At 39.0% G+C, this 26,108-nt stretch overlaps 1 protein-coding gene across 4 annotated transcripts in view; it reads left to right on the top strand.

The window, feature by feature from the left end:
- Positions 1-26,108, top strand: part of CDKAL1 (CDK5 regulatory subunit associated protein 1 like 1) — a 427,625-nt gene that overhangs the window by 46,147 nt on the left and 355,370 nt on the right. For all 4 annotated transcript variants that reach the window (XM_063325809.1, XM_063325812.1, XM_063325811.1 and 1 more), the window contains one exon: positions 25,803-25,887. In XM_063325809.1, the coding sequence (XP_063181879.1) occupies positions 25,803-25,887 (85 nt within the window). The remainder of the gene's footprint in view (positions 1-25,802; positions 25,888-26,108) is intronic.

The raw sequence follows: 26,108 nt of genomic DNA, 5'->3' as shown, positions 1-26,108 counted from the left end.
TACATGTGCTTATTTTGAGGAAAATTACGTGTTCAGTGAAAACAGTCTTAACAAACCTATCTTAATTCCAGCATGAGTAGGTTCTTATGGAGGAAGCATCCTTTCTGAGTGTTTCGGTTTGACCCAGCCCATGCAAACTCACATTCATATGCAAACAGTCTGTGTGTTATATAAATATGACCTTTATTGTTGTTTGATGTTTCTCAAAGCATTTTTTAGAATTTGCCTAATCGCTTGACTCACTTAATATTTTGTATTGTCAGGAGCGCAGATGTTACAGATATGAAAAATATCACAATGTGCACAAAACAGAGAAAGGTAGAGTGACAGGCAGTGTTCCCAGGTTAAAATCCTTCATAGATATTTGCATGCATTTTGAATATTGAATATTCCCAGGTTAAAATCTTTCACAGGTATTTGCATGGATTTTGCACAGTGAACCATTCATGTGCTTATTAGTACCACACTATACTTGCAGTTAAGAAATTTGCATATGATTTGCTTTGTGTTCAGTGAAATAGGCTTTATGCAGAATTCAGTGTATTAACTCTTTTTATGCATGACCTATTACTGGGCAGAAGGCACTTGAACAAAAAATCTGGTACTACTTAGCATTTAGTAACAAATGCAAGAATTAAAAGGGGAACACGACTATGAAGTGTTTCCGTCAGTAGGACCTTTCAGTAACACATGCGTGTGGTGGGTGGCATGTTTCCAGATTTCATGTCATTTGTACCCTACAAAGGACTTAAATTTGAAGCTTAATCCTCATAGCAGATGCAGAAAAAGAGGTGTAGGGGGATAGATTGTTTTGTTGTGTTTTTTTTCTGGGTTTGTTTTTTTTTTTTTCTTCCTGTCAGTTCTGTTATTCGTTTGTTGCAGAAGCAGTAATTTTTTGCCACTTTCATGATTGATAGCATAAGTTGTTGATTTGTTGTGTTCCTGACAGTAAATTGCCATTTGTGTTCAGAATATTTCCTGGTGTATTAGTTTTGGCTTCCTTCTGAAGCGTAATCAATATTCATTGTTCTTTCAGATATACAAGCTTGAATTGAGATTACTCAAATCCTTGAAAAATTGGTAAAATCCTACGCTTTTTCAAATACAAGAGGAAAATAATTATACTCAAAGCCTGACTGTCAGTAGCCACTAACAATTTTTACTGTGAGGTGCTCTGTATTTCCACAGCATGTGTGATAAAATCCCACCTCCACGTATCAAAGTAATGCAACCGTGTGTTTGACTAGTTGTCTTTTTGAACTGGGATTGCTTTCAGGGAATTTTAATTGTGGTAACTTTATTACTTTGGTAATTGCAGGTACGCTTGCTAAACAGTAACTACTTTACCTATTAGCATATGCATGCAGGACAATCAACTTTTTGGAACATTTTTATAGGTCCTAATGTCCTGACCTGCTGCATCTTCGTGGCATTGGAAAGTGATTTCCACTGCGTTGGCTGCTTGTCTTGCACCATGATAAGAGCAAGGCAAGGCAAGGGTGCTGTGCAAAGATAAAATTGTAATTTCTGAGAGCAGACATTACAATACCCACCCCTGCCTTGATTTATTTATGAAATAAAATTGTCACTCTGCTAGTTTTATGCCACCACTAAGTATCAGATGTCTCTTCAGTGCTGCCTGATAGTTTTCTTCATCTGTAAAATGGAAGAATGAAAAAAAAAAAGTGATGTAAGGTAGAAGTATTTAGTGGCCTGAGAAATCCAGAACGCCGGATTTGCACTGCAAAATATCATAGAATCATAGAATGGTTTGAGTTGGAAGGGACCTTAGAGATCGTCTAGTTCCAACCCCCTGCCATGGGCAGGGACACCTCCCACTAGACCAGGTTTGAATATGGATAGCAGCAGACCAGTGCTAAGGAAAGAGAACCTGCAGATCTTCCTTCTTCATTCTTGAAACTTGAAGATGGTCCCAGTTGCGTTCCATTTTGGGCACTAAATCACTAAATACTGCGTAGTGCAGACTGCAGCACCGGCGTGAGCAGTGTCCCCTGTGTTCCTCTTGCGTGCCTCACCTGGACCAGTGCAGATGTGCTGCCTGAAGCAGTTCAGTTCCAAAACAGGCTAATTTTTTTGCCTGGTGCCTTTTTTTTTTTTTTTTTTTTTTTTTAAATCACAGGTCACTTATCTGGCTAATTTTGTAGCCACAAGCAGTTATATCGTTCCAGTGAAAGGATCCTACAAGAAAGGGGAAAGCTGCTAAAGCATGGACTGCTGCTAAAGGGAAGCTTTGTAAGGCCATAAGTGCCTTAATCTGTTCCCTGTGTTAATTAGCTGTAACTTGTGTCTGCATGCCAGAACTGGCCTGCCGCTGCGCTACTAGGACAGGACTGAAGAACTTCTGTAATGAATGAAATTGCTGGTTTTTCACAATGGTTTACTGCTGTTGGTCACGGTTTCGTAATTCTTTAGTTTAACACACCGCACTAGGCAGAACAATAAGCTGTGTTTGTAAGCCTGAGTTTTGTCTGCGGTTTGCATATTCTGTCTTTGAAAGCGTACTTGGGAGTTCATAAGACTAAGTTAGAAGAAAGTAACTTCTGGGTTTTTTCACAGGCTGATCTTGAAATATTATGAATTTATTTTCCCTATTTAAGTGATTAACAGAAAAAAAATAGTAGCATTTTCATTACATTGGTTGATGTCAACACTGTATGAACATCAGACATTCAAAGTAGATCTGATTATGCAGGAGAAGTATATTATGTAGTGTACCTTGAAGGGAAAAAGTGTTTTGAAACTCATTACAAAACAGATAAATATGCATTTTCTCCAAGAAATATTCTTTAACTTCTGTATCTAAAAGTGATTGTTAATGATTTAGAATGAGGTTTCATAATGTAGTAAAAAAGCTTTGTGAATAAGTCTGAAATTTAACTACTGAGATTTAAGAATTGCTGTGGTACAGATTGATAGCCATTTTCAGTGATTGGGTAGCAGTGTTTCTGGTCACATGAAGACAGTATGTATGAAAGATGTTCTTTAAAAGGGGTGTTCAACAACATTTCATTGTCTTGGTTGTACTAAAAATAATAGCAACAGTGAACGAGAAAGCTGACCAAAAATCATCAAAGCCTTTTTGTTGTTCCATTTCTACTGATTTCCTTAACTGACTCCTGCTAGTAACCACGGCCGGGCTGCTTTGCTATCCATTCTGTGAGATAGTGGGAGAAGTGCCATACCCAGAAGAGCTGGATTCTACACATTTGGTGGAATTATTTGTTTAGTTGGGGACAGTTGCATTTGCACGGTATCTTTAAATAGAGGCAGATTGAATGGTGTCACAGAAGGCAAAATATGACAACAGCAGGATTAGCATAAACACAAAACTCTGTCTTTTGAAATGAGGGTATTGTTTGGGATAGACTTTAGTTTAAATTTCTTCTCCTCAGATACCTGTACGTTTTGTGTTTAAAGCCTCTGGACATCACACCTGTATTCAGGTAGTGTTTTGGGAGCTGGTTCATGCTTCTTTTCATATGCTTGGCATTCTTGAACTCATTCCACAGTGGTGCAGAGAGTCAACAGAAAGTGACGGATAAAGACTCTGTTCCAGTCTTCCCTATACACTTTCGTGTCTGGATACTGTATTTAGGAATTTTTAATTCCTGTCTCACCTTTTAGAAAATGTGGAAGGCTCTCTTTTATCCTCCTGCACTGTGTGAAAATTTGTATCTGCTGGAAGAGAAGCTGAGAAGGGTTTTTAAGTTAATCACATAGGTGACTTCATCTTCACCGCATAGACCAAACATGTATTGTGCATTTTAGCGTTACACCTCATCTCTATCGTAGAGTGAAAAAGATACAAGTAATCATCTCCTGTTTCCTGCTGTGGCTGAACATGGCTTTACACCTCAGTCTACTTAGGAGTGTCTGGTTTTTGGCTGATGGATCTGGCGCAAGAGCAGATCCAGCTTAAGTTCTGTTTGTAGCTAGTTTTGTTTAAAAATATTGGGCTGTCCGGGATCTGTTTCACAAACAACTTGGACATCCAGACTGTGGGAAGAGGGTAACAATACCCTTGAAGGCTGTCTCCGTATAAGGTATCTGTATGAGTCAGAGCCCTATGACTGAGATTACTTTTTTTTTTTCCCCCTGTGTGTTTAGCATCTGCTGCTTGAGACTTAAGTAGCTGTTCCGTTTTTCATTATAGGTATATAATTGCAATGATCTCTTAATCAGTTCTATAGCTTTTTAAGGCTTATTTTGCATTATAGAGATGTAACTGAAAACATTTTTTAAGTATTACTCTAACCAGTCGTGCTTATAAACCCTCTAATGTATAGGTAATGAGTTTAATAGCTTCTTAAGTGGATTTTAAGGTATGGCTTAAGTTAGCACAACTTAATCTATGGTCAGATGAGTTTCTGCAACTTAGGCGTTTTACTGTTGGCTAGTGCTGTCGCTCCAACCTTAATGAAGGGCAAGAAGGAGGACTCAGGGAACTACAGGCCGGTCAGCCGCACCTTGATGGAGTGATGGAGCAGCTACTCCTGGAAACCATTTTCAGACACACGAGGGATAAAGAGGTGACTGGGAGCAGTCAGTGTGGCTTCACCAGGGGAAAAGGCATGCTTGAGCAACCTGATAATCTTCTACAATGAAATGACTGGCTTGGTAGATGAAGGAAAAGAGTTGAAATTGTCTACCTGGACTTCAGTAAGGCTTTCGAGACCCCTTATAGAGAAGCTGATGAAGTATGGGCTAAATATGCAGACAGTGAAGTGGATTTAAAACTGGCAGAATGGCTGTGCAAAGGACATAGGGGTCCTTTGCTGCAATGTACCCTTGCAGCAAAGATGGCTAATGGTATCCTGGGCTGCATTAGCCAAAATGTTGTCAGCAGGTTGAGGGAGGTGATCCTTCCCCTCTGCTCAGCACTGGTGAGGCCGCAGTCCAGTTCTGGGCTCCCCAGTACAAGAAGAGACACGGAAATTGGAGACAGTCCAGGAAAGGACCACAAAGACCACAAAGATGGTTACAGGACTGGAGCAGCTCTCCTATGGGGAAAAGCTGAGAGAGCTGGGACTGTTCAGCCTCATGAAGTGAAGTCTCGGGGGAATCTCATCAATGTGTATTAAGTACCTGAAGGGAGAGCACAAAGAGGACAGGGACAGGGCCAGGCTCTTTTTGGTGTTGCCCAGTGACAGGCTAGGAGGCAGCAGGCACAGACTGTCACACAGAAGGTTCCCCCTGAACATCAGGAAACACTTTTTGACTGTGAGGGTGACCGAGTGCTGGCACGGGTTGCCCAGGGAGGTTGTGGAGTCTCCATCCCTGGAGTACTCAAAAGCCATCTCAACATGATCTTGGCAACTGGCCCAGGTGGCCCTCCTTGAGTGTGGAGGTTGGAACAGATGACCTCCAGACATCTCTTCCAGCCTCAGCCCTCTGTTGATTTTTAGCCACGAGGAAAGTTCTTGGGCTGCTTCTTCCATGCATTGCTTTGTAACATGGATTTCAGATCGGAGGATGTGTTTATGCTGTATCAAAGTAACCACCTTAAACCAGTCCAAGTATTGTGTGGTAAACAAGCTCCTGGTGAGTTCTGTGATGGTGTGGCTAGCCTCTTCAAGTGTCTGAAGTAGTTAGTTTAATGGTAGTTCAGAGGTCTGTACAGCCCTGCACTTAGTCTTACCTAGAGCAATACAAGATCTTGTCGGGTTCATCGTGAGCTGTGGTCATGCTCATCGTGAAAGCAATTTTCTCTGAATCTTTTAGCAGTGTATTATAATAAAGTGAAAATAGTTCTGCAAAACATGTTGAAAACATCCTACAGGAGATATATCCTACAGCAGAAAGTAAATATTGTTTGTTTCAGCAAAACTTCCCATTTTGCCCATTCCTTTCAAGCCTTAGCACTGATCAGTGTTTTTTGTTAGGCTCCCCATTACTGCAGACTTAGTTTTTGATTCTCTTCTCTTGTGATGTTTTAAGTATGCTTTAAAAACCTGCATGTTTTCATCAACTGGTTTGAAGTGTGCATTTTGCAGTCCTTGTGCTATTTTGGAGCAGTTCACACTACAGCAGCAGTCACCAGCCAGTGACAATCTTTTGATTTCCTATACTGATCAGTTTTCACTGATGTACAGATATTGGTTACTTAACCCCTTAGATGTTCTCACTGTGTCGGAACACCATCAGAAATATTGCCTGTAGAAGGGCTATATTTCTAATGGGGTGCATGTGGGAGCATTTGTGTGGTTTCTTTCACAAAAATCTTAGTCAGCAGGGAGGCTCTTCACTAACTACCAAGTGTTTCCGTGTATTGTTAGTATGCTAAGCCTATCCTGGGATCTTTGATAAGTGTTCAAACCAGGAATGGACTATCTCTATATGACTGCTATGGGAAAGAAAGAAGGAAGATTGATGAAGAATATTTACCTAGTAAAAGGGAACTTGAATTTTAGTATTCAGCGTAGTTTTGGTTTGAATCTAAGAGTTTACTTTACTTTTTTTCAGTTTGCTGTAGAGTTGGTATGCACGTATGTGATACAAGCTCAGTATACATGACTTAGAAATCTTTTCATTTTTATTTTGGTTCCGAGGTGGTTAATCGCCTTTGACGTGCAAGTAGTAGATTTGCAAAATACACCCCATAAAAGTCTCTGTAATCTGTACAACACTTATGAATAAGACTGATATTGTTTTATTAGATAATCAAGTGTAGTTGAAGAAGTAGATGTGCTTTTGGATACACACAGACATAAGCTCTGAAATAGAAACAGCTGACTTCAAAGGTCCCTACAGGATGAGAACTGCTGCTCGGTCACCTATCCCTGAAGAAAAAGGACATCTGGTACTGATGGTGTGGACAGTGATAAGGATGACAAAATCATTATCTTTGAGGGAAGGGGCGAAGCTTTAGCTTGTTTCTCATAGGTGATAATTTGAAGCTCTTGTACAGAGTGAAAGGTGCAGTGGCATGAAGGCTCACCTTTCTGTGGGGCGGGTGGTAGCTGATCGGGCTTCCAAAGCTGCTGAGTTGTCTCACCTGGGTGATTACAAGGTGTATTGGGGTGACTGATTTGGCTTTTCTGGTGTGTGCAGGGATACTCGGTTAGGTAGGCATCACTGGGCAATGGTTCTGTTTTTAAATATCTAGAAATATTCCTGGATGCTAGGTAGCTCAGGGTCCTGATGCAATGAAGTTTTAGGGCTTTTTGGGAGAGTCTGCTAGTCTTTAAGGTAGTCTTAAAGATTTGTCAGAAACTTGCTTGCTTCCTGAGGGAATTCCTGCAAATTACTATTTTTGAGTATGTTTTCAGTAATCTATATCTTGCCATTTCTCCGTGTAATATTCCCCCTAATAAGGTGGTAGTTATATTTTTGAAACCTGCGTGCTTTATATTAGTTTGTGTTTATTTGGTTTCTTGAGAGGGCTGGTGGGCAATGAGTTAGTTTCCCGGTTGCGTGCAGATCTTCCTGTATCTCTTAGTATACCCTCGATGGCAGGACCATTTTTGCAAATGCATTTATTTATTCCTTAGGTCAAATTCACTGCCAGTCTTGTATAATTTAAACACTACCACTTTCAATTTTTCATCATTAGTTCTTAACCACAGCGAGAATGCATTTGCAAGGCTCCTGTGGTTGCCCATATATTTGTAGTGTAGCTCTGCAAAGTAATTATGGTATTGCTTTGTGTTATGAGGCTGGGAACACTAGACTTAACACTGCATGTTTGGATACCCTTTGAGCAAAACCGGTGTACTGAAAAATATAAAATGCACAAATTTTCAATCTTTTTACAGGATTATTGAATGCATCAGAAAATAATATAAAAAACCCTAAAGATAATACTCTGGCTAATGACTGTCTGTCTTGTGGCAATACAAGCATAAAAAATGAGGGATTTTAGGACTTTGTCTATAATTTTTCTTTTAAAAGCAGTGGCAGTTTCTTTGTGGGGATTAAAAAAAACAAACAACACAAAACCAACCCAACCCAAAACAACCTTACAGCTCACATTGGAGTTAACCTGTGTTGATTATTTGTACTTATATTAATTATTTTTTTCCATTTATGGGCAACAAATATCAAATAATTGCTGGCTAGGATTATTTCTGCTAGTAAAATTCCTTTAACATTTTCGTGCATGATAAAAACCACTGGATGTGCAATTCCCACATAAATAGGGAAACAAAAACACTGGAAGACTTGGGTACCATTTTATTTGCAGTGTATTGTTAAAATAAAGTAGTGAACGTTTATGAATAGGGACTTTTTAAAGGAACGATATACACTCTGTTTTCACAAAGGCATTGATGTTAAATATGCACCTGCTTGAAAGAGGCATAATAAATTTTTTTATTTGAGGTAGTCATCCTAAGATGTATATCAAATTTGCTTCTGTAATATAACAGAGACCACCTAAATGCATATGTTGAAACTGAAATCTTCCTGTGAAACTGAGGGCATGATGTACAGAATATCTGCATTTGACAGAGATCTTATGGGTTTCAGTTTCCTAGAAAATACTCAACTCTTCATATTTCACACACGACTCCTGTGTGTCAGTGGGAGGGAGATGTTGTGCTTGGCTTTTCCTTGCTTTACTAAATGGATTTAAGTAATTAAATTTTACCACGTAACAATTTCACTAATAGTCTGTTTCAAATGGATTGATCAGTAAGCATGCCTGTTTATATATTCTAGTGGCACTTTTTATAGTAATTAATTTTGTACAGATTTTATTATGGATAGTAATATATTGAAAGCAGTGTACCCTTCTGTGGTTTTATTGTGTGCTTCCTAAACATGGTCTTAGGCTGAGCTGTCTTCCTAATCTCAAACAGAGGCCCTATGAAAATTCAGAAGCCGTTGGTGTCATCTTTGATGTATTTTTGACACACAGTTACGGCTCATACTTAATTTAAATCTTCAGTCTGAACGTAATGATGAAGGATCTGTACCTTTTTAGTGTATGCTTTAACTTTGAGTAGTTTAGGCCTTGCAAGGATTTCTTGAAGTTAAGGCCTGCCTGAAAGAAAGAGGCCTTCGATCAACTTCCTCAAATAGCTACATCTTTTGATTAGCCATTAAGTGTCCAGAAATAATGTTTAAAAGTGCACAGGAAGCACATCTGTAGTAATTACTGATAGGAATTAAAAAAATGCTGTGCGTCAGACAGTGAAACAAAAGTGAGTCTGCTGGGAGTTTTTTTATGACACCTAATAAGGCTCTAACTTTAATATTAATTTGTATTTTTAAAGAAAAAAGTTAAATATATATTATACTGTAAAAAGAGAGTGGGCAACAGAAAGAGGGAGTCAGTCAAAGTTTTGAACAGTCTAATAATTTATTTGTCATAAATGCTTAATACTGCTTTTGAAAGTAAGTGTAATGCTGAATCTCAAGTTCCTCAGCAAAAATTGATGATGTTGTAAGAATCTTGACTGTGCTAGGAGCTGCAAATATTTGATTTTAAGTTGCTTTTTACAGTGTTCAAAAAAACTGGTTTCTTCAGTCTATCTGCTGTAGAATAATCTTGTTTCTACTTCATAACATGGGCTTACTTGTAAATAATTAATGTGTTTTCAGGCAGGACATTTTTCAGGAAATTGTGCCTGTTATCTTGAGTGTTTGCTTTGATCCAAGGATTTAATTGTGCTTGATGTAAGTAATCACATTTGTTGGGGAGTTTGGACTGTATGTGCCGTTTAAAATCAAATACAGCAACTGTAGTAATTATTTTGATGATCCTGTACCGATTGAGAATTTAAGGATGATACAGAATGTGACAAAGATACATGGCACAGCATGAGGAATACAAATAAAATCCAGTTCATTTTAAACCAAAACATAGCAATTGACTAAAATCAGCATTTGTAGTGCTGTGAAAATGGACCTGCTGTAGATCATTCCCTGTTTGTAAGAACGGTAAAAGAAAAATCCTACTTGGTTTGGACACAGTTGGGGCAAAAGCTACTTTTTCAATTTTTTTTTTCCTCCAAGTAATGCGGAAATTAAGGAAACGTTGTTCAGAAAACAGCACTATGGGGTGATTCTGAAATAAGGGGTTACATGGGACTCACAGCTTTGGTGTGAAATCAGGGAATTCCTTTTGTTGCCCAGATGGGGGTCCCCAGTCTCCCTGGCGGTGGCCAGGCTGCATGAATGGTCCCAGGCTGGGCAGGGCTTCTGGATTTGAGGGCAGCTGGTGGCTTTACCTGCTGACGGGGGATACAGGCAGGGCAGAGTGCCAGCCGGCTGGGAGTCCAGAAGAGCTGAAGTCACCTCATCTGGGGCAGTCTCAGAGCTGTAGATGTTTGGGATGTATCTCAGGGCTCTGAAGATCTGAGTTGTGGACATGGAGCTTGGACTCGAAGTTCTCAAAGTCTGCTGACAGTCTTGGAGCTGAAAGTGGGTTTTCTTACCAAGAGATGCTGGGAGCCCTGGCATGGTTGGGTTCTTCTAGGGTGGTGGACCCTGCACTCACCTGAGTTGCAGGTGGGGGACCTGATAAAGGAGCTTTGGCATGGCAAGTACAGGAACCTCTGCAGTGAAGTGTGTGCTTTCTCAGTTTTACAGCCAGTAAGTTTTGTCAAAATATGTCTGTTCAAAGCCACTTCCAACATTGTGTGTTAAGTGCCAGATGATTAATGGAAAATACATTGCATGTGTTTGCAAGGCCCAGCGATGATAAATAGCTACTAAAAGCCTGTAACAAATAAAGTGCTGTAGTGTCTATTTTGTGAATATACTATTAACCTAGGTTTGAGTACAGATTTTTCTTTTTTCTTTAAGCCATGCTTGGTGGAAACTAGGGAATTTGAACCAAAATTTGAACCAAACTTTACTTTTTTTTTTCTTTTGGTGATAAAAGGTCTGTTGTCTTTAACAAGAAACACTGACAGATTATATCCAGGGTGTAACAAATACTGTGTTTTTCAAACAGGAAAAGGTACAATTGGAAATTGTCCTGGGGTGGTAGTGCTTTTGGTGATTTTTATTTCCTGAGTTTTCTTTGTCATTCTGTATACTGCTTTTGTTCCCTCTCCGTTACAGTTGCCTCTTCCCCACTACTGTTACAGGTATATCCCCTCTCTCTCCCTTATGGTTTCAGTTTTAACTGTGGAGGTCAGTGCTTATACTCTCCGTTTGGTTTCTGAAATAAATTGTCAAAAGTGACTCTAAACATCTATTGATGGAAGACTGTGGTTAACATTTTAAAATACCATCAGACACTTCTTTCTGTGTGGGTATTAGTCAGTTGTCCATACACTGCATGTAGCTCGCTCTGGCCTCGGAGGTTCCTCGGCTGGGAGAGGAGGAGCGTTCTCTTAACTGCATCTGTCTGAAAGCATCACTATGGTTCCCAGAGTACGTGCTGTCAGATGAAATGCTATGGTAACTGTAAAGGTTTTTCACATAACGGAGTTGGGGTTAAATCAAAATAAAGGATGTTGTGAGGTTTCTTATCTGTGGCATTTGGAAGACATTTAACTTTAAATTTTGTTTACAAGTGTGTACTTTTTTTATTCTCTGAACTTACCTTTAAAAGAAAGTAATGCCACAGCCATTTTTTTTCCACAGTTAGAAGAAGAGTAGGTGCTGGATATTGGAAGTACTTGTAACTTTACAGTAATAATTTATTTTCAGTAAGAGAAGGGCCATTAGACCAGTAGGCAGGGTGCTATATGTATTGCCATACATACTAAACATTAAAAAGGAACTTAGCTGTGTAGCGATTATGCATATAGAGCTTAAGTTCAATCCAAACTGCAGCCTTGGTGGCTAAACACCTATATTGGCAGAGCTTTAAAGAGATGCTAGCAGAGGGCTGGTGCGACTGAGGAAGAGGGCAAGGTGAAAATGTGAACTTAAAGTGGTTGTCTCAAGGTGACTTTGTTTTCCTGGTTTTATAAGTAGAACAGTAGTAAACACTTTAATCTGAGTTTAATTTTAATTGGAAGAGTTTAGAGCAGGACCGTTAGTTTAAATGCAAGGGGTTAAGCACTTTGTGGCTGTCAGCTTTTGTGCTTTATACAGGTTGAACATGTGGATGAACCTGAAATGGTAAGTGAGGCACTTTCAAAGACAGGAAGCCTTCTGCTCTCCTGCGCTTGCTGGAGAACTCAGTGGTTCCATGTTGTTTGTAGCAGGGACTCTCCGATGCATGATCCGTGCTGCGTTGATAGGCTGAATTACCAGCTGTATTTCAATTTAGAAAGATCCTGACTGCTAAGCTGTGCTGATAACCCTAAAGCTGAGACAATAACGTGTATTTCTCTGTCTTGCTGGACATGTCCTGACAAGGTGTCACTTACAGATGACTTCTGTTTTTCTCTCATTACCTAGCGAGGTCTGTTAATGCACTTGTAGGTTATACTGTTTTCTTAGGGTTATTGTTTCAAGGCCAGTTGAAATAGATAAAGACTAATTACAAACCAATACCGTGTAACTTTATGAACTGAAGGTAGGTAGTCTAGGCTTTCCATGTGGTCATGGACCTTCTGGTGCTCTCGGTTGCCACTGTACCACTTCCCTTGATTTCTAGCAATGTTTTATTCATTTCTATTAGGCCTTGATCATTTGAAATGTTGAAAAGACCAAAGGTGTGGTAACAAAAACGGCTTATGTCTTCTCCTGCTAGAAGTGATCGTTACCCTTTAGCAAAGGGTGGTTATGACCATAAGCATTTTTACCTTCATATATTAGAAGTATTAAAAAAAAAGTTGTTGCTTTTGGGGTTTGGCTTTTTCTTTTTTTCTTTTTTTTCTTCTTCTTGGTTTAAGGTTTACCACTAGGGTTCACCAAAAGCTTTTTAAAAAATGTCAGTATCAAGCAGTTGAGTGGATAATGTGCCAGAATGGGGTGGGTTGTACGACTTGTAGGAACTTGATATGCTATTTTAAAATTCGTCTTTGAAAGCAAAGAAAAGGTAAATTAAGAGAACATGTGCTGAATGAAAACAGCTGTAAAGACTGTGAAGTCATAAGATATAAATGTACAAAGGAAGATAGTGATCATGGGAGATACCAGATTAAACTTCATCCGTCAACATGGAAAAAGGAATTTGCATAAAGATCCCTCTCACAATAGAAAATGTAAAATAAATTGTGGATAACTACAGTTCTTGAAGTGTTGAAAGGAAGAAAGTGAAGTATTTTCAATTTATTGAAAGGAGAAAGGTGAAAATGGCTTCTGAAATATCTTGGATACCTTGAGCTCTGCAGTGAAATGTAGGTTTTTTTGTTGTTACTCCTTACCTCGCCTTCAAAGTAGGAGAGTCAAAGGCAAACCCAGCCAAAAGAAAGACACTCCCAGTGTGGAGCCTGAGGCAGGGGAGGAGAAGACAGCCCAAAAAACCTTGACTCCTTATGTCATCGGCCTATGGAGCTCTTCCAGAACATCTCCTGCCTTTTTCTTGAAGTAAATGGAGAATGACTAGACAACACTGTGTGCTCTGAAAGTGCAGTTCACTCTGCTGTAATACATCAACATCACTTCTTTTGACAGTGCTCGATATCTTGAGATATTGCTTCCAAATAAGATGAGAAAATGAATCCTCACACACACCCACCTTCTCTTGTTTGTCAAAATGATTTCCTTTTTATTTTTGGGAGCTGCTGCTCCACCAAACAATACATGCACAGTGCCTCAAACTAGTGTTTGACTGGTTTGTGCTTGATGAAATTGGACCACTCTGGGACTGTAAAGCCACAATTCTCTATGCAAAACTGGCATACTTGAACTTTTGGCACTTGTAAATGTTGTTGAAAGTTTCCAAACAGGCTTGTCTTATTGTAAGCAGCTTTATTAGTACTGGAAGAATATCTTCTGTTTGGGTTTTTTTTTGTTGTTTGTTTGTTGATTGGTTGTTTGTTTTTTTTTTTTTTTATACAAATGATAGGAACCTAGGAAAACTGGCTTTCTCATGAGAATATTAATTAAAACTTCAATCAAGATTGGGAAGAGATGGCATAGAGAAATCATGTGTGAGGCTGTAACGAATATCTCTGTATTGGTACAGAAATATTCAACCTTTTTAAGGGACTGCTTTGAGTGTCCAGTGTCTTGTTTTACTTCTGTCCTCATCTGTTCATTTAGTTAGATGCCGTTCGATCCTTCAGTTGCACGGGCGAGTAAAGTGTTGGAGGAACGGTCTGAATGGGTAGTGAGACCGCAGAGGGGGCATGTAACTGCTGTAGTAGCTGCATGGGCTGGTGGGTCTGTTCAGCCCATCTCTGTTCTTTCACAGTGCATCTTTGCTCTTCTGCCATGAGTAGAGTTCCTTACTAGTCTGGATAAATGGGCAGAGAAGTACCACTGCTGCTTTGTCCTGAAGGTTTGGAGACAAAACATAATCGAAACCCGTTGGTGGGATTTTGTGAAGAAGCTCGTGCTGCCGATGGCTGCGCTGTGTCTATTGGTCGTGTGTGTAAAGAGTGAACTTTAATTTCAGACTGTGCTCAGTCTGGAGCTTTCACAAGCGCTAAATTCTGCTGATAGTTTGAACTGGGGATGATGGCTGGGAATTAACCACGGCAAAGGCTTATCTGGCTGCAGGGTATGGTACCTTAAGCCCATATCTCCTGCTTTTCAGAAAACTGATAAAGTAGCAAATAGATGAGGTGTGAAGGTAGTTCTGAGAAAGTCAATAAATAGCCGGAAGCTACAATTTAATAAGTGTTTGGACATATCTGGCTCAAATAGCTTATATATTTTAACTCTTTTAAAAGTGGTAGATGGAACCTAAATCCATATTCCCTGTGGCGTTAGGTATCAGGAGAAATAAGTGGAAGCAAGGCATTTGAAATCAATAAATTGCTTCTAGGTACAACTTAATGCAGACAGAATTTAGAGAAAAAAAGATTGTGAACTAGATATAGGAATAAAATTTAGCTTTAATTTACAGTCTACAGCAAACCCCGAATCCTGGCTCTTGTGAAAATAAAGGGAGATTTGGAAGTTACAGAAGCGAGGAAGTTTGGTGCCGTGGGCCAACTTGTACGAATAGTGTACTGAAAAAGTAAGAAATCTGTGAAGTAAAGCTGTTTTCCAGATTAACATTGTGCATTTTATGGTCTCATTTAAGGCATTTAATCATCAAAGATCTATTTTATATTACACTTGAAATGAAACAAGGATCCTTCCTCATTTGCTTGGGAATTTTGCTGTACATGAGAATCTTCTACTTTGCTGCTTTGAGCTTCCTTTTGTTGGACCTGTGGCTTGCAGGGATTAGAAGTGTGAGAGGCTTCATCAAGTAGGTAATTCAAGTGATGCCATTGCGTTTTATAAAGGCCTTTGGTTTCTGTCTGCTGCACCTAGCCTGGCAAGTTGTTACCTGGGTGCATGATAGGTATGAAGCAATCCTCAATTTATATTTTCTTCTTTCTCCTTCCTAGACATAGTGAGGGAAAGCTGTTAACATTTCATTAGCTCTGCAGATAGAAGCATTTGTTTAAGTGAGGCTTGTCAGAGCGTTACACCTAAGGGATATTAAAATGATCTTCCTGGGGCAGATTACAGTCAATCTTTCTTGATTCTGAAATATTTATTACTGTTTACAGCAAATTCATATGGAATCATATGACGTGTACAGAAAACCATAAAATTTTCATTTTCCTTCACCTGTGGCTTTGCTGCCTGTATATGAAATTAGCTGCTTATGCTCGACTACAGTGGTTTTTGTACCTTAAAAAACATCACAGTATGTGATATTTCCAAATAAATAGTTTAGACAGCACTTCTGACTTGCATTTTGTGTCTTGCAGGTTTCAACATCATCCACCAGTTTTACTTAGATTTTACCAGTTGTTTAGAAACTCTGATCTGTAAAACATAATCAAATCCTCTTCATCACTCTTACTTAGTAAACGTTCTTCTGAGACCACAGGTAAAGCAAGTGGAGATTTCTAAAATGTTGTACCAGAAAATATGAATGCAGTTGTTTTTCAGTGAGCCCCATGAAAGCTAGAGATTCTTTCAGAGCTTACATGTCAGCTGTCATCCTTCTAAGGCATGCGGTAGATGCTCTAAGACAGTTGGTAACACATCTGCAAGAGTTGTGTTATTGAGCACTCATGGGGAGTTAGTAGAACTATTGTAATCTGGTTTTGTTTTGGGGTGTTTTGTTTGTTTGTTTGTTTTTTACCTTGTCCCGTAGAAAATACTCAGTTTAATGTGCTGTTCAGTGTTTTCTGTTGATTTGCTATGCTACTGAAGTTACTGAAGAGCTGTTTTTTGGGGATGCCGTAAAACTTGATGTCAAAAAGTTATTGGATATCACTGATATGGCCTGTAAATGATGTAGACTGAAATAGCTTGTGCATATGAGTCTAGGCAGTGGCTTTGTGTTGAGGAACAGACCTGAAGTCGGGGACAACTCGGTGAAGATCTTGTCTTATTTGTGTAGACATCCTGTCTGGCTTGATCAAGTTATAGAAACTCTGAAACTACTTGTCTACATTTATAAGATGAAAAGGAATTGGTGTAGGGCTGGGTGCATATTTAATATGTGGGTGTTGAAGGTAAATCAGTTAATATTTGCAATGTGTTTTGAAACTTTAGTTGCATGGTATTATGCAAGACTTCTTTTGTTGATGGTTGACTTCAGACTGTTAGTGACTCAGGTAGAAGTAATCAGTCTGTATTTGCTCATTTGAATAACTTGTGTTTTGTATGTGTAGCTGTATGTAGAGAGTACAAAGAGACAAAAAAGCACTGAATCATACTGTGTGTGTTATTTGTGGATGACCAAGCAGGCTTAAGACTTAGAGGAGGAGTTGTTCCTGGGATTTTTCCAAATTCTGTCAACAAAACAAATTTTACCCGCATTAATCATCAGAATGAGTCATTGGAGTTACTTGTATGTCATTGTAGCGTGGCCTGGCTAAAACAGGCTACTTGACCTTGTTTCTGATGTAGTGGGACTTTCCCAGCGAGATTGATAAATCACTCAATAGTACTCTTCATATTGAAATTATTAACACTGATCATTAAGTTAAGTGAGGTGAAAGGAGCAGTTGGTTCTTGGAATGCATTGAGATTGTGCTTGTGCTCAAGAGCAGGAAGAAATGCCCACCTTAGAGCACCATGCTATGGTACCTGCATCTGCTGGTGCCCAGGATAATTCGGGTGCCTTAACATTAGGTGGTACTGGTCTGATCAGACCCTGGCTATGCTCAGGCTTTCTGCCAACACACCTCTTAGCTAGCAATGAGATTTCTCCGATCTTGTTTTGTGCAAGGAATAGTTGTGTGATCCACTCTTCTCAAAGTAGTGAAGTCTTTATTTTGAAGGAATGAGCTAAAATTCAGGCTGCTTTTTCCACCTTTGGCATATAACACCGTGTGCAGAGAGACCTTTTGACTATTGGGTATCAACAAAGAGCCACAAGAAAAAGTTAGATTATAAACTCATGTCATGTTGTAAGAAGCTTTGTTTGGCTTCATGGTCATGGATGGGGTACCTTTCCTTTAAGGTGTCTGTCTTGGAGCCGTTTGACAAGAAAAGTGGAAATGTAGAATAAAATCCAGCACAAATTCAAATGTTTATGGCACACAGCACTGCTCCCAGAGTTGAAGATGGACGTAACTGAGCTATGTATTTTGTTCTGATCAACAAAGATAGCAAGCAGATAAGGTGTGGAAATGATCGGTGCCTTTCTTGATTGGGAGAAGGATGAGATGTTCAATGGCTGCAGATGTCGTGGTAGCTGTGGGCTTAGGAAAGTTAACATTCAAATGGGGAAAAAATTGAAAGGAAATTAATGAAATGACCTATGGGTACTGCAATTCTACAATGTAATTACCTGCTGCTTTCAAAAAGAAACATTTCTAGGTTTAGCTTCTTTAAACATAATTTTTTTTTTTACAACCTCAAGTATCCTTAGGTGCCTTAATGCATGGAAAATTTAGTGAGTTAGAGAAGGTGGACAAAAACAGCAAAGTAACTGTCGATTCCTGTTGCCTGGGCTGGGTAAACAGGCAGAAAATCAGCTGGACGTTGCAGGAGTTGAAATTAAAGTTATAATCTGATTGGACTCTTGACATTGTTACAAGGTAAACCTTTAAAGTATACTTAATTCTCTTGTTCGTGATTTTGTGCAGCTTAGGTGTCACCAAGGTTGGATGTGCTAAAGCCTCCCTACCCAGCTCCGTGTGTCTGGGTGCTGCAGTGCAGACCCTGGGCTGCTCCAAGCTGGAGGAGCCTCTAAATCTGACTTAAGCGTGTAGAAAGTGGCAGAAAAAGGTGGCTTACTCCAAGGATCGGCTAGGACCCAGGCTGCAGCCTGTGCTGTGTCTAGAGCAGAGATGGAAGGTATTTAGAGAATGGATTACTCGCTTCAGAATCCCTGTGTAAATAAGACTGTGTGCTACTGATGGTCGTGCAGTAGAAGGGGAATGTAAAGTTTATCATCGTTGATGTTTCGATGCAAAATTTGTTCTTTCATGTGCCTTTTCTGTGCTGTGTCCTGTGTTCAGTATGCCAGGCCAAGCCTGAAGGATTCTGTTGACATGCACGCTCTGAAACACACATTATTTTGTCTATGCTATTTATAAATATATTATTGTTAGTTCAAGTGTTCTGCTATAGTATTTTTTCAAGTTCTTGTTAAAAGATATCTTCTGACTAACCTCAAAGTTGCCCTTAGTTTTAGTGATAACAGCAGAATCCATAAGCTGTTCTGCTGGCCCTGGCCAACTCCAGCCACAAACTTACTATATTTTGAAGGAGTTTGTTTGGAGGGAGCGATAAAGCAAAGTTCCTGGTCATGAACAGGTTGAATGGGACACCATCTGGTAGTTCAGTAGTTTTTCCCAGTAGCTGCACGCTACCACCTAAACAGCTGAAAAGAGCGAGGTGTGTTACAGTACACTTCTTATTTGGGAATGGGCTTTCAGAGGTGACTGGAAGCGTAACGGTATTTTTTTTAGAAACATCACAGACAGACCTGAAAGTATGCATGAGTAAAGAAAATTGAGTTTTTGGTCTATCATACTGAAATGAAGAGAGGCAAGGATTTAACAGGTAGTATTTTAAATCCAGTAAATAGTGTTATTGGTTTTCATTTTTTTTTCCCCTCCCCTTAGTTGATCTATCTAGACATTATGTATTCAAACCTGCGCAGTTCCTACTCATTTGATGTCTTCAGTGAACAGTCCCTGTGCACCTCTCTTTTGGTCCTGGGCAGAGAGAAATGTCCTTTGGTAGCAGACACAGCATCCTGATTTGCAATGCTTTATAAATCCTGTCTGTAGTCCAGCAGTAGCTGCTGTTGAGATGTCTACCCACTCCAGAATGAATTTTTTAAAAATGTTCAACTTCTTAAAACCATGAGAAAATGGAGAAGCTTACTTGCGCAATTAGCTCAGTAATGGAAATGTTAATGGAGAATAAAAATAGCAACTTTGCATATTTGCAGTTTAAATTAGGGCAAGAGGCGTGATGGGAGAACTATTTTTCTAATGAAGACCTGTCCGCATTACCTGATTTGATAAGCAGCCTGTCTTTCCTTGTGGAGCTTTAAATAACATATTCACAGGGTGAACCAAGTTGTTATATTTTCATTAATGGGGAAGTAATTTGTTATGACCAGAGTATCTCAGAAATAAAATGAGAAAACAGAAGTCGTGTTGCAATCAAGTTGACCCTTTTGTATTTTCATCCTAATACTGCTGATAAGAGACGAGGGGGGCTGTTTTGAAAGACATTTGCAATCTGCAAAGTTGAGTACTTTGAGTGTGGATTTTAAGTGTTTTGTATCATTGGTAAATGCATAGTAGGTCTTCATGGTTGGGAACTGATAAATGTGGCTCTGAGATTTCAAACAAATGCCATCTGGAAGTTCATGATAACTTGTGGTTTTGATTTGTAGTTGCCATTGAGGGAGCAGACGAAGGGAAAGTGCTTGTTTGTTTGGAATCTTTTCTGTAAGACAGAATCATAGAATGGTTTGGATTGGAAGGGTTATATGAAAGTTGATAACAATATCTGATACGAAATATTGAGAGTTAACAAATGGTAACTAAGTATTTTGTGTGCCAAGAAAAGGTCTGGAAAGCAAAAAGCAAAAAAAAAAATAAAATTGCATTCTCCTGTTCTTCTCAACCTTTTGTATTTTTCCTCTCTTGAGCAAACCCTATTGTCTAGAAACAAATAACTGAACTTCATGTCCCCAGAGGAAGATGTACCTTCCTTCTGCGCTGATGACTTGCAGCATTTCTGAACTAATATTTATGAAAGAGATTCTTTCTCAACACTTGCTGAGGTCCCTCAATGCCCAGTGGCCCAAGAAATCATTAAATTAACCAGCACCTAATTTCAGTAACCCAGGGCGTAAGAATTGGGTTTCTGTGACACAGGGATGTTGAAAGAAAATAAGAAGTTTGGTAACTTTTTTCCAGTCAAGATGCTGGATGACTCTTGTAATTAGCCGTGAGATGTCCTCACGCGTAGATTTTTGTGTCTTTTAGGGGGAGATGATTCACATGGAGTCCAGTTGTGAGCACATGCTCCAGATACATAACTTGGGTGTTACTGCATCTGGCTTCAGAGCATAAAATGCCAAGCAGGGGATCGAGGGAAGGGGGCAGAGCTGTTTTGGCAGTGAGAATGCACAGGACAGAGCATTACAGAGGAGGTCCATAAATGGGAACTGAGGCTAGAATACAGCACATGAAACCAAGAGAACCTGGAGGTGTATCTGCTCTGAAAGAGAGTTAGAAGTAAAGGAAAATCATAAAGGGCAAGAAGGAAAACTCACAGAGGACAAGGAGAGCTAGAGGAAAAGGCCGTGGAAGAATCTTCTGTGATTGTAGGCAAAGATCTTTCAGATTGAAGTTATACAGATTGATGTACAGGATTTAAAAGGATGTCATGCAAATTGAGTCATGCTTTTTGAGCAATCAGCGCTGAGCAAATTTGGTAGGAGTTTCAGTGCAGAGAGGAGTGATGTGCTGAAGAAAGTAAAGAAGAGCTGTTCTTGTAGGGCTTCACTGTCTGTGTTTCTTCTCCTTCAGTGCTTTGTGTGTGTTTTGATTTTTCAAGGAGATGTGGTTTGGGGAGGACTGGAAGAAAACAAAGTTTTGGAAAAAGAATTGAAGGAAAAAAGACTTAAGTTAAAACACCAGGACAAAACCAAGTCAATTGTTTAATTTTCAACTGATAGTATTACTACAGTCTTCTTAAGATGTTCTGCTGATTTATGATTTCTAAAATGATAACAAACCCAAAAATGCGAGTTAGAAAAGAATTGTAAATATTGTTTTCCTCTGTAGGTATACTGATGTTTCAGACTCTTGCCATTTTATCCTCTTAGTATTGCTTAATGCAGCCAATTCATGTTTTCCAGAGCTTCCCAATTAAGTTAAGTGTTCAGAAGTTTCCATGACCTTTAGGTTTCTTTGTACTCTATGTTGTTTTGCAGAGAGTGTGATAGACTTTGTGGTTTACTTCCAGTGTAGCCGTTCTTTTATGGAAAAGATGTCACAATGAAAAAAGGCCATGTTTTTGAGTTGTGTTTCTGAGCATTTAATACAGTGCTGATTTGGCATAACTTTTTTCTAAAAATGTCTTAACATACAGGAAACTGTATAAGTAGTTCATCCAAACATGGTCAGCAGCAAAAATATAATTTAAAAAGTATCATTAGGCTGAATATATGGAAAAAACAAGTTGAAGAAAGAGGATCCCCGTAGTGAAGTTTGTTGCAGGATATAGAAAAGGGCACCTGTATCTCATATTCACTACCGTAATTGATGTTTATTTTGCTTATGGTTCTTGCTTCAGTTCTGCCTGCCGCAGTATGTATGACTTGCTGGAAACCCTTCTGAAAAGGTTAGATTGTCCTCTTCAGTCAGATCTGTGAGAGTTCCCAAACACAAGCCTCTGTTCTGCACTGAAATTTTGGAGGTTTCTCCATCACCTTACGGCCAAATGGAGGTTTCTGAGGATGATCGGCATCAACCTGCTGAATGAACGAATCCCAGCTTCACTGTGACCATACAGGGTGGAGGCTGGAGTTGGAAAAGGTGGCAGGTGGAGACCTTCCAAGGAAGGGTACACGGGCTGCCGCGTAGGCATGGTGCTTCATTCATAATGCTGTTTACCATCCAGATCTGAATACTTCAAGCTTCCTGGAGTATAAACAGAGAAACCTCAGGACTGTCTTTCCCTGCCCATGTAGGCATGTACTTCGAAGCCTGTGAGCTTATTTGTCAGGGCTGTTCTAGTCTTCTTTGGTCACACACTGAACGCTAGCAACTAGTCATGTAGAATGCTGATTAATATACATATATATATATATAGCTGTGTATACGTATAGCCAGTCCCTCTAATCCCCGTGCCCAGAATAAAGAACCTTTACCCCCAGTGTTGCTTAATATTTAGTAATTGTGAAGCCTCAAGGTCTTGTTTTTATGTGCCAACTCTGATCTGGTGTTTTGGTCTGTGTTTGTTTCCGCATGTCCGTCGAGGCCTTGCATTTAGCCTAAGCGCATCAAAAGTTCTGAAGGCAAAATATGACCACTGACAAGTTGCCCCCGCAATGTTGTAAAAGCACATGTTTTCCTGCAACCTGATACAAAAATGCCCTGTTAGTGAATAAGGTGTTTTTTTTAAACTGCAGTTTGCTTGAGAAAATACAGTAAATCACAGTGAATCTACACTAGTACATGTAATTCTTTTACGTATGAACAGTGCAGTAAAGAACTAGGAAAATTCAGCTATCATTTTGAAGAGTTGTAGTGTGAACTCTTATTAAGAAATACACATAACTCATAAATGTGTGTGTATATTTATATATATGCATAATCAAAACTTGTATGTAAACATAGAATAAGAGTTAATATGAAAAAGGATTAAAAATAAATACAGAAATAGAACAACTAAATATGATAAAATAATACGTTGATGTAAGGAGAGGACAAGCCTCTGCTACACTTCTATTTTTCTTAGCTGCTTTTTAGATGTATACCTTAATGAGACTCCTTTTCCCGAAACTGCTCAGAAGGTTCTGTTCTGCAGAAGCTTTTATTCTGCACCTTCTGTTCTGCAGAGGGTGAAACTTGTGAGGGAACGAATTTGAGCGTATTTGGGAGACTTTTTTTTTCTCTGTGTAAAATATGTGCAAGTGTTGCAGTCGTCTGTCGGACTCCCAGTCAAGGAGCTAATATATTAATAGCCCGGAATCCAAATTGCTGTGTGAAATGATTCCTGTTGGGTTGGTGTGTAAGGTCTTTCTGAACTTGTGTGCGTTAGTTTTTTCCAGTGCTGTTTGGAAGAAAGGGATTTTATTTTAGCTTTAGGGGAGAAGTATTGTCACAGTGAGGCTCCCTCCTCCTTCACGTGTGGAAAACCATGGTACAAGGTGGAACTGAAACCAAGCCCAGAACTGGTGTTCTCTGCGTTAGGGCATCTCTCCTCTGAATGAAGACATCTGGTGAAAGTTGTTACTCTCTACAGTGATGTATGGCTGCTGCTGAAACTCCTGTCTGTTAAATGTATTCCCAGCTTTCTGTCTGACTTACAGAGTCAGCCTCTTGTTATTTAGTCCCCCCTCAATTCTCTAGCCTGGGAAAGAGGAGGCTGAGGGGAGACCTTATCACCCTCTACAACTACCTGAAAGGAGGTCGTAGAGAGATGGGGGCTGACCTCTTCTCCCTGGTGACAAGTGATAGGACGAGGGGAAACGGGTTCAAGTTACGTCAGGGGAGGTTTAGATTAGATATTAGGAGACATTTTTTCACTGAAAGGGTTATTAAACATTGGAATAGGCTGCCCAGGGAGGTGGTGGATTCACCATCTCTGGAGGTGTCTAAAAAAAGGGTAGATGGGGCACTCAGGGACATGGTTTAGAAGTGGCTCTTGTCAGGGTAGGCTAAAGGTTGGACTCGATGATCTTAAAGGTCCCTTCCAACCTCAACAATTCTATGATTCTATGATTTATAAACATTTTAGACTGCTGAAAAGAATAAGAAATAAAACGTTTTGGCAGTGGTATTGGAAAACTGCTTTAAAAATGTGTTTGTTTTCATACTTGGTGAATTTGACTAGGCCAAGAGCTCACCCCTTTTCTGATTTTGAAATTTCTTTGCTTTTCTGTACATCATTCCCAATCAATTTTTTACCTACAATTATCTTTCTAACTGTAATAGTACGTTCATTAGTCTGAAACCGTTGTTTTCATGCAGCCTGAGTTGGAGGAGGGATTCCTTGGCTTGTTCCGTTTTTGTTTTGACTTCTGTATAGATTAAAATGGAACTTCATCATCTTTTCCTGTCAAGACAGGGTCAGATCTCAGTACGTTCATTTTATGTTTAAAATTGCTAGAGGTCTGAATGTTATTTTTGATGGCTCCTTGGTAGCCTTTCCCTGTCACGGAAGAGGCTGGTGTTTGATCCACGTTATCGGTGTAATCTTTATCAACAAAGATTAGAAACCTTCTGAATGTTTTCTCTTATTTAACATAAGTATGTCATTTGGTTGCTATTTTCTGTTATTTTCATTTTAGCTGCTTCCTAGCTTAAGTGACTAATAATTAATTGGAAAGGATCATTTCTTTGGAGAAAATGGCAGTGAGACAGAAGGAAAGATTTTTCACTTTTAGGATTTAGTCATAAGTATGTGTATGGGGGAAAAAGATATTCACGCCTGTGTGGATATATTCATGATGAGTGCATACGTAAACACGCTGAAATCTTTGCAAGCTTTCTTCTGCTTTAGTAGGATGTCAATTCAAATAAAGCAGCCTAAAAATCATGTTTTAGCTCTATTCTTTGTTCATTGGTTTATGTTATTTAAAGATACCTCATTCAATACTTCAATACTCAGGATGTACTGAATAGTAGCACAACTGACACAAATTTTCTTATCCAAACTGACACAAACTATTCTGATGAATGCTAGAGCACTTGGATATTTGAGATGGATTATCTTCGTTCTTTTGTTTGAAAAGAGAAGCTCTAACTTCACAAGAAAAATAACTATGTTAGTAATTCTGTACTATAGGTTATGTTTTACAGGATTAGAGTTTATATATGTGCTTCCACAGATAATTCTGGGATTCAGTTCTGTTAATGCATTTAGACATCAATAGGTTGTGAACATACAGAAAGGTTTGGGTCTTGAAGAAAATCGTATGCTTATCTGAATGGAGGCAGATAATCCTTATATGAATATCTTTTGTTGAAAATTGCTGAACTATAATTATACCATAACTAATATATAATGTGAACTAGAAATATGCATGTTTCTTGCCAAACTAGCTACACTGACTTTTCTCTTATACGTGTTTTATAATTCTGATTTTTCTGTTCTGTTGTACTGATTCACAGCAGAGCTGAAGCAAGCATTTTGTTTTGGTAGTAAAACCTGCTTTTATTGGCCACCTAATTAATTTAAAAAGCACCTTTATGCATTTTGGTGATCTTTTTGCCTTTGTGTAGGCCAGATTTTTCTAGGGAGTATGCTTTTTTGGGAGTAGCAACCGTTTTTCTTAACTTTGTTTTCCACGATGTCCAACCTGTTCATTCTTCCTTTGCGGGGGTGGCGGGGGGGGGGGAGAAGGATTACAATGGAAATGCTGGTGTGTGTGTTTGTTTTGGGGTTTTTTTAGGTTTTTTTCCCCCTAAAACACAAAACAATGAACAAACAAAAAAATGCTTCCGATAATGTAATTGTTTTAAATGTTGAGTATAAAGTCATTTTGCAAATAGTCAATTTATTGATAATGGCTAAGCTTGGTCTTTTTTTTCTTTTCTATCCTATAAAGCAGGATTTGACGGGTTGGATAATTCTTAACACAGATTTGTATCTTTGTCTTCTAGACAACTCTGCTGAAGCAGATTTATGGTTGCTGAACAGTTGTACAGTAAAAAATCCTGCTGAGGACCACTTCAGAAACTCAATCAAGTAAGTTGTTTCCCTAAAAAGATACTTAATTATCAATGAATATTGCATATTTTCATTTTAAAAGCTTTGCATTTTCAATCTAGAAGTAATTTTGGGTTTTAAAGCAAGTGTGCTGAGTTTTAGCATTACAATGATGAATTCTCTAGAATAGGTTTGTAAGGTGCAGTGTATTTTTTTTTTTTTTATTAGCTTTCACTTGCAAGTGATTATCGGTATACTTA

The sequence above is a fragment of the Chroicocephalus ridibundus genome, chromosome 2 (assembly GCF_963924245.1).
Source record: "Chroicocephalus ridibundus chromosome 2, bChrRid1.1, whole genome shotgun sequence".
Lineage (NCBI taxonomy): Eukaryota > Metazoa > Chordata > Aves > Charadriiformes > Laridae > Chroicocephalus > Chroicocephalus ridibundus.
The sequence above is the reverse complement of the archived record's forward strand: the minus strand, read 5'-3'. Positions and strand labels throughout refer to the sequence as shown.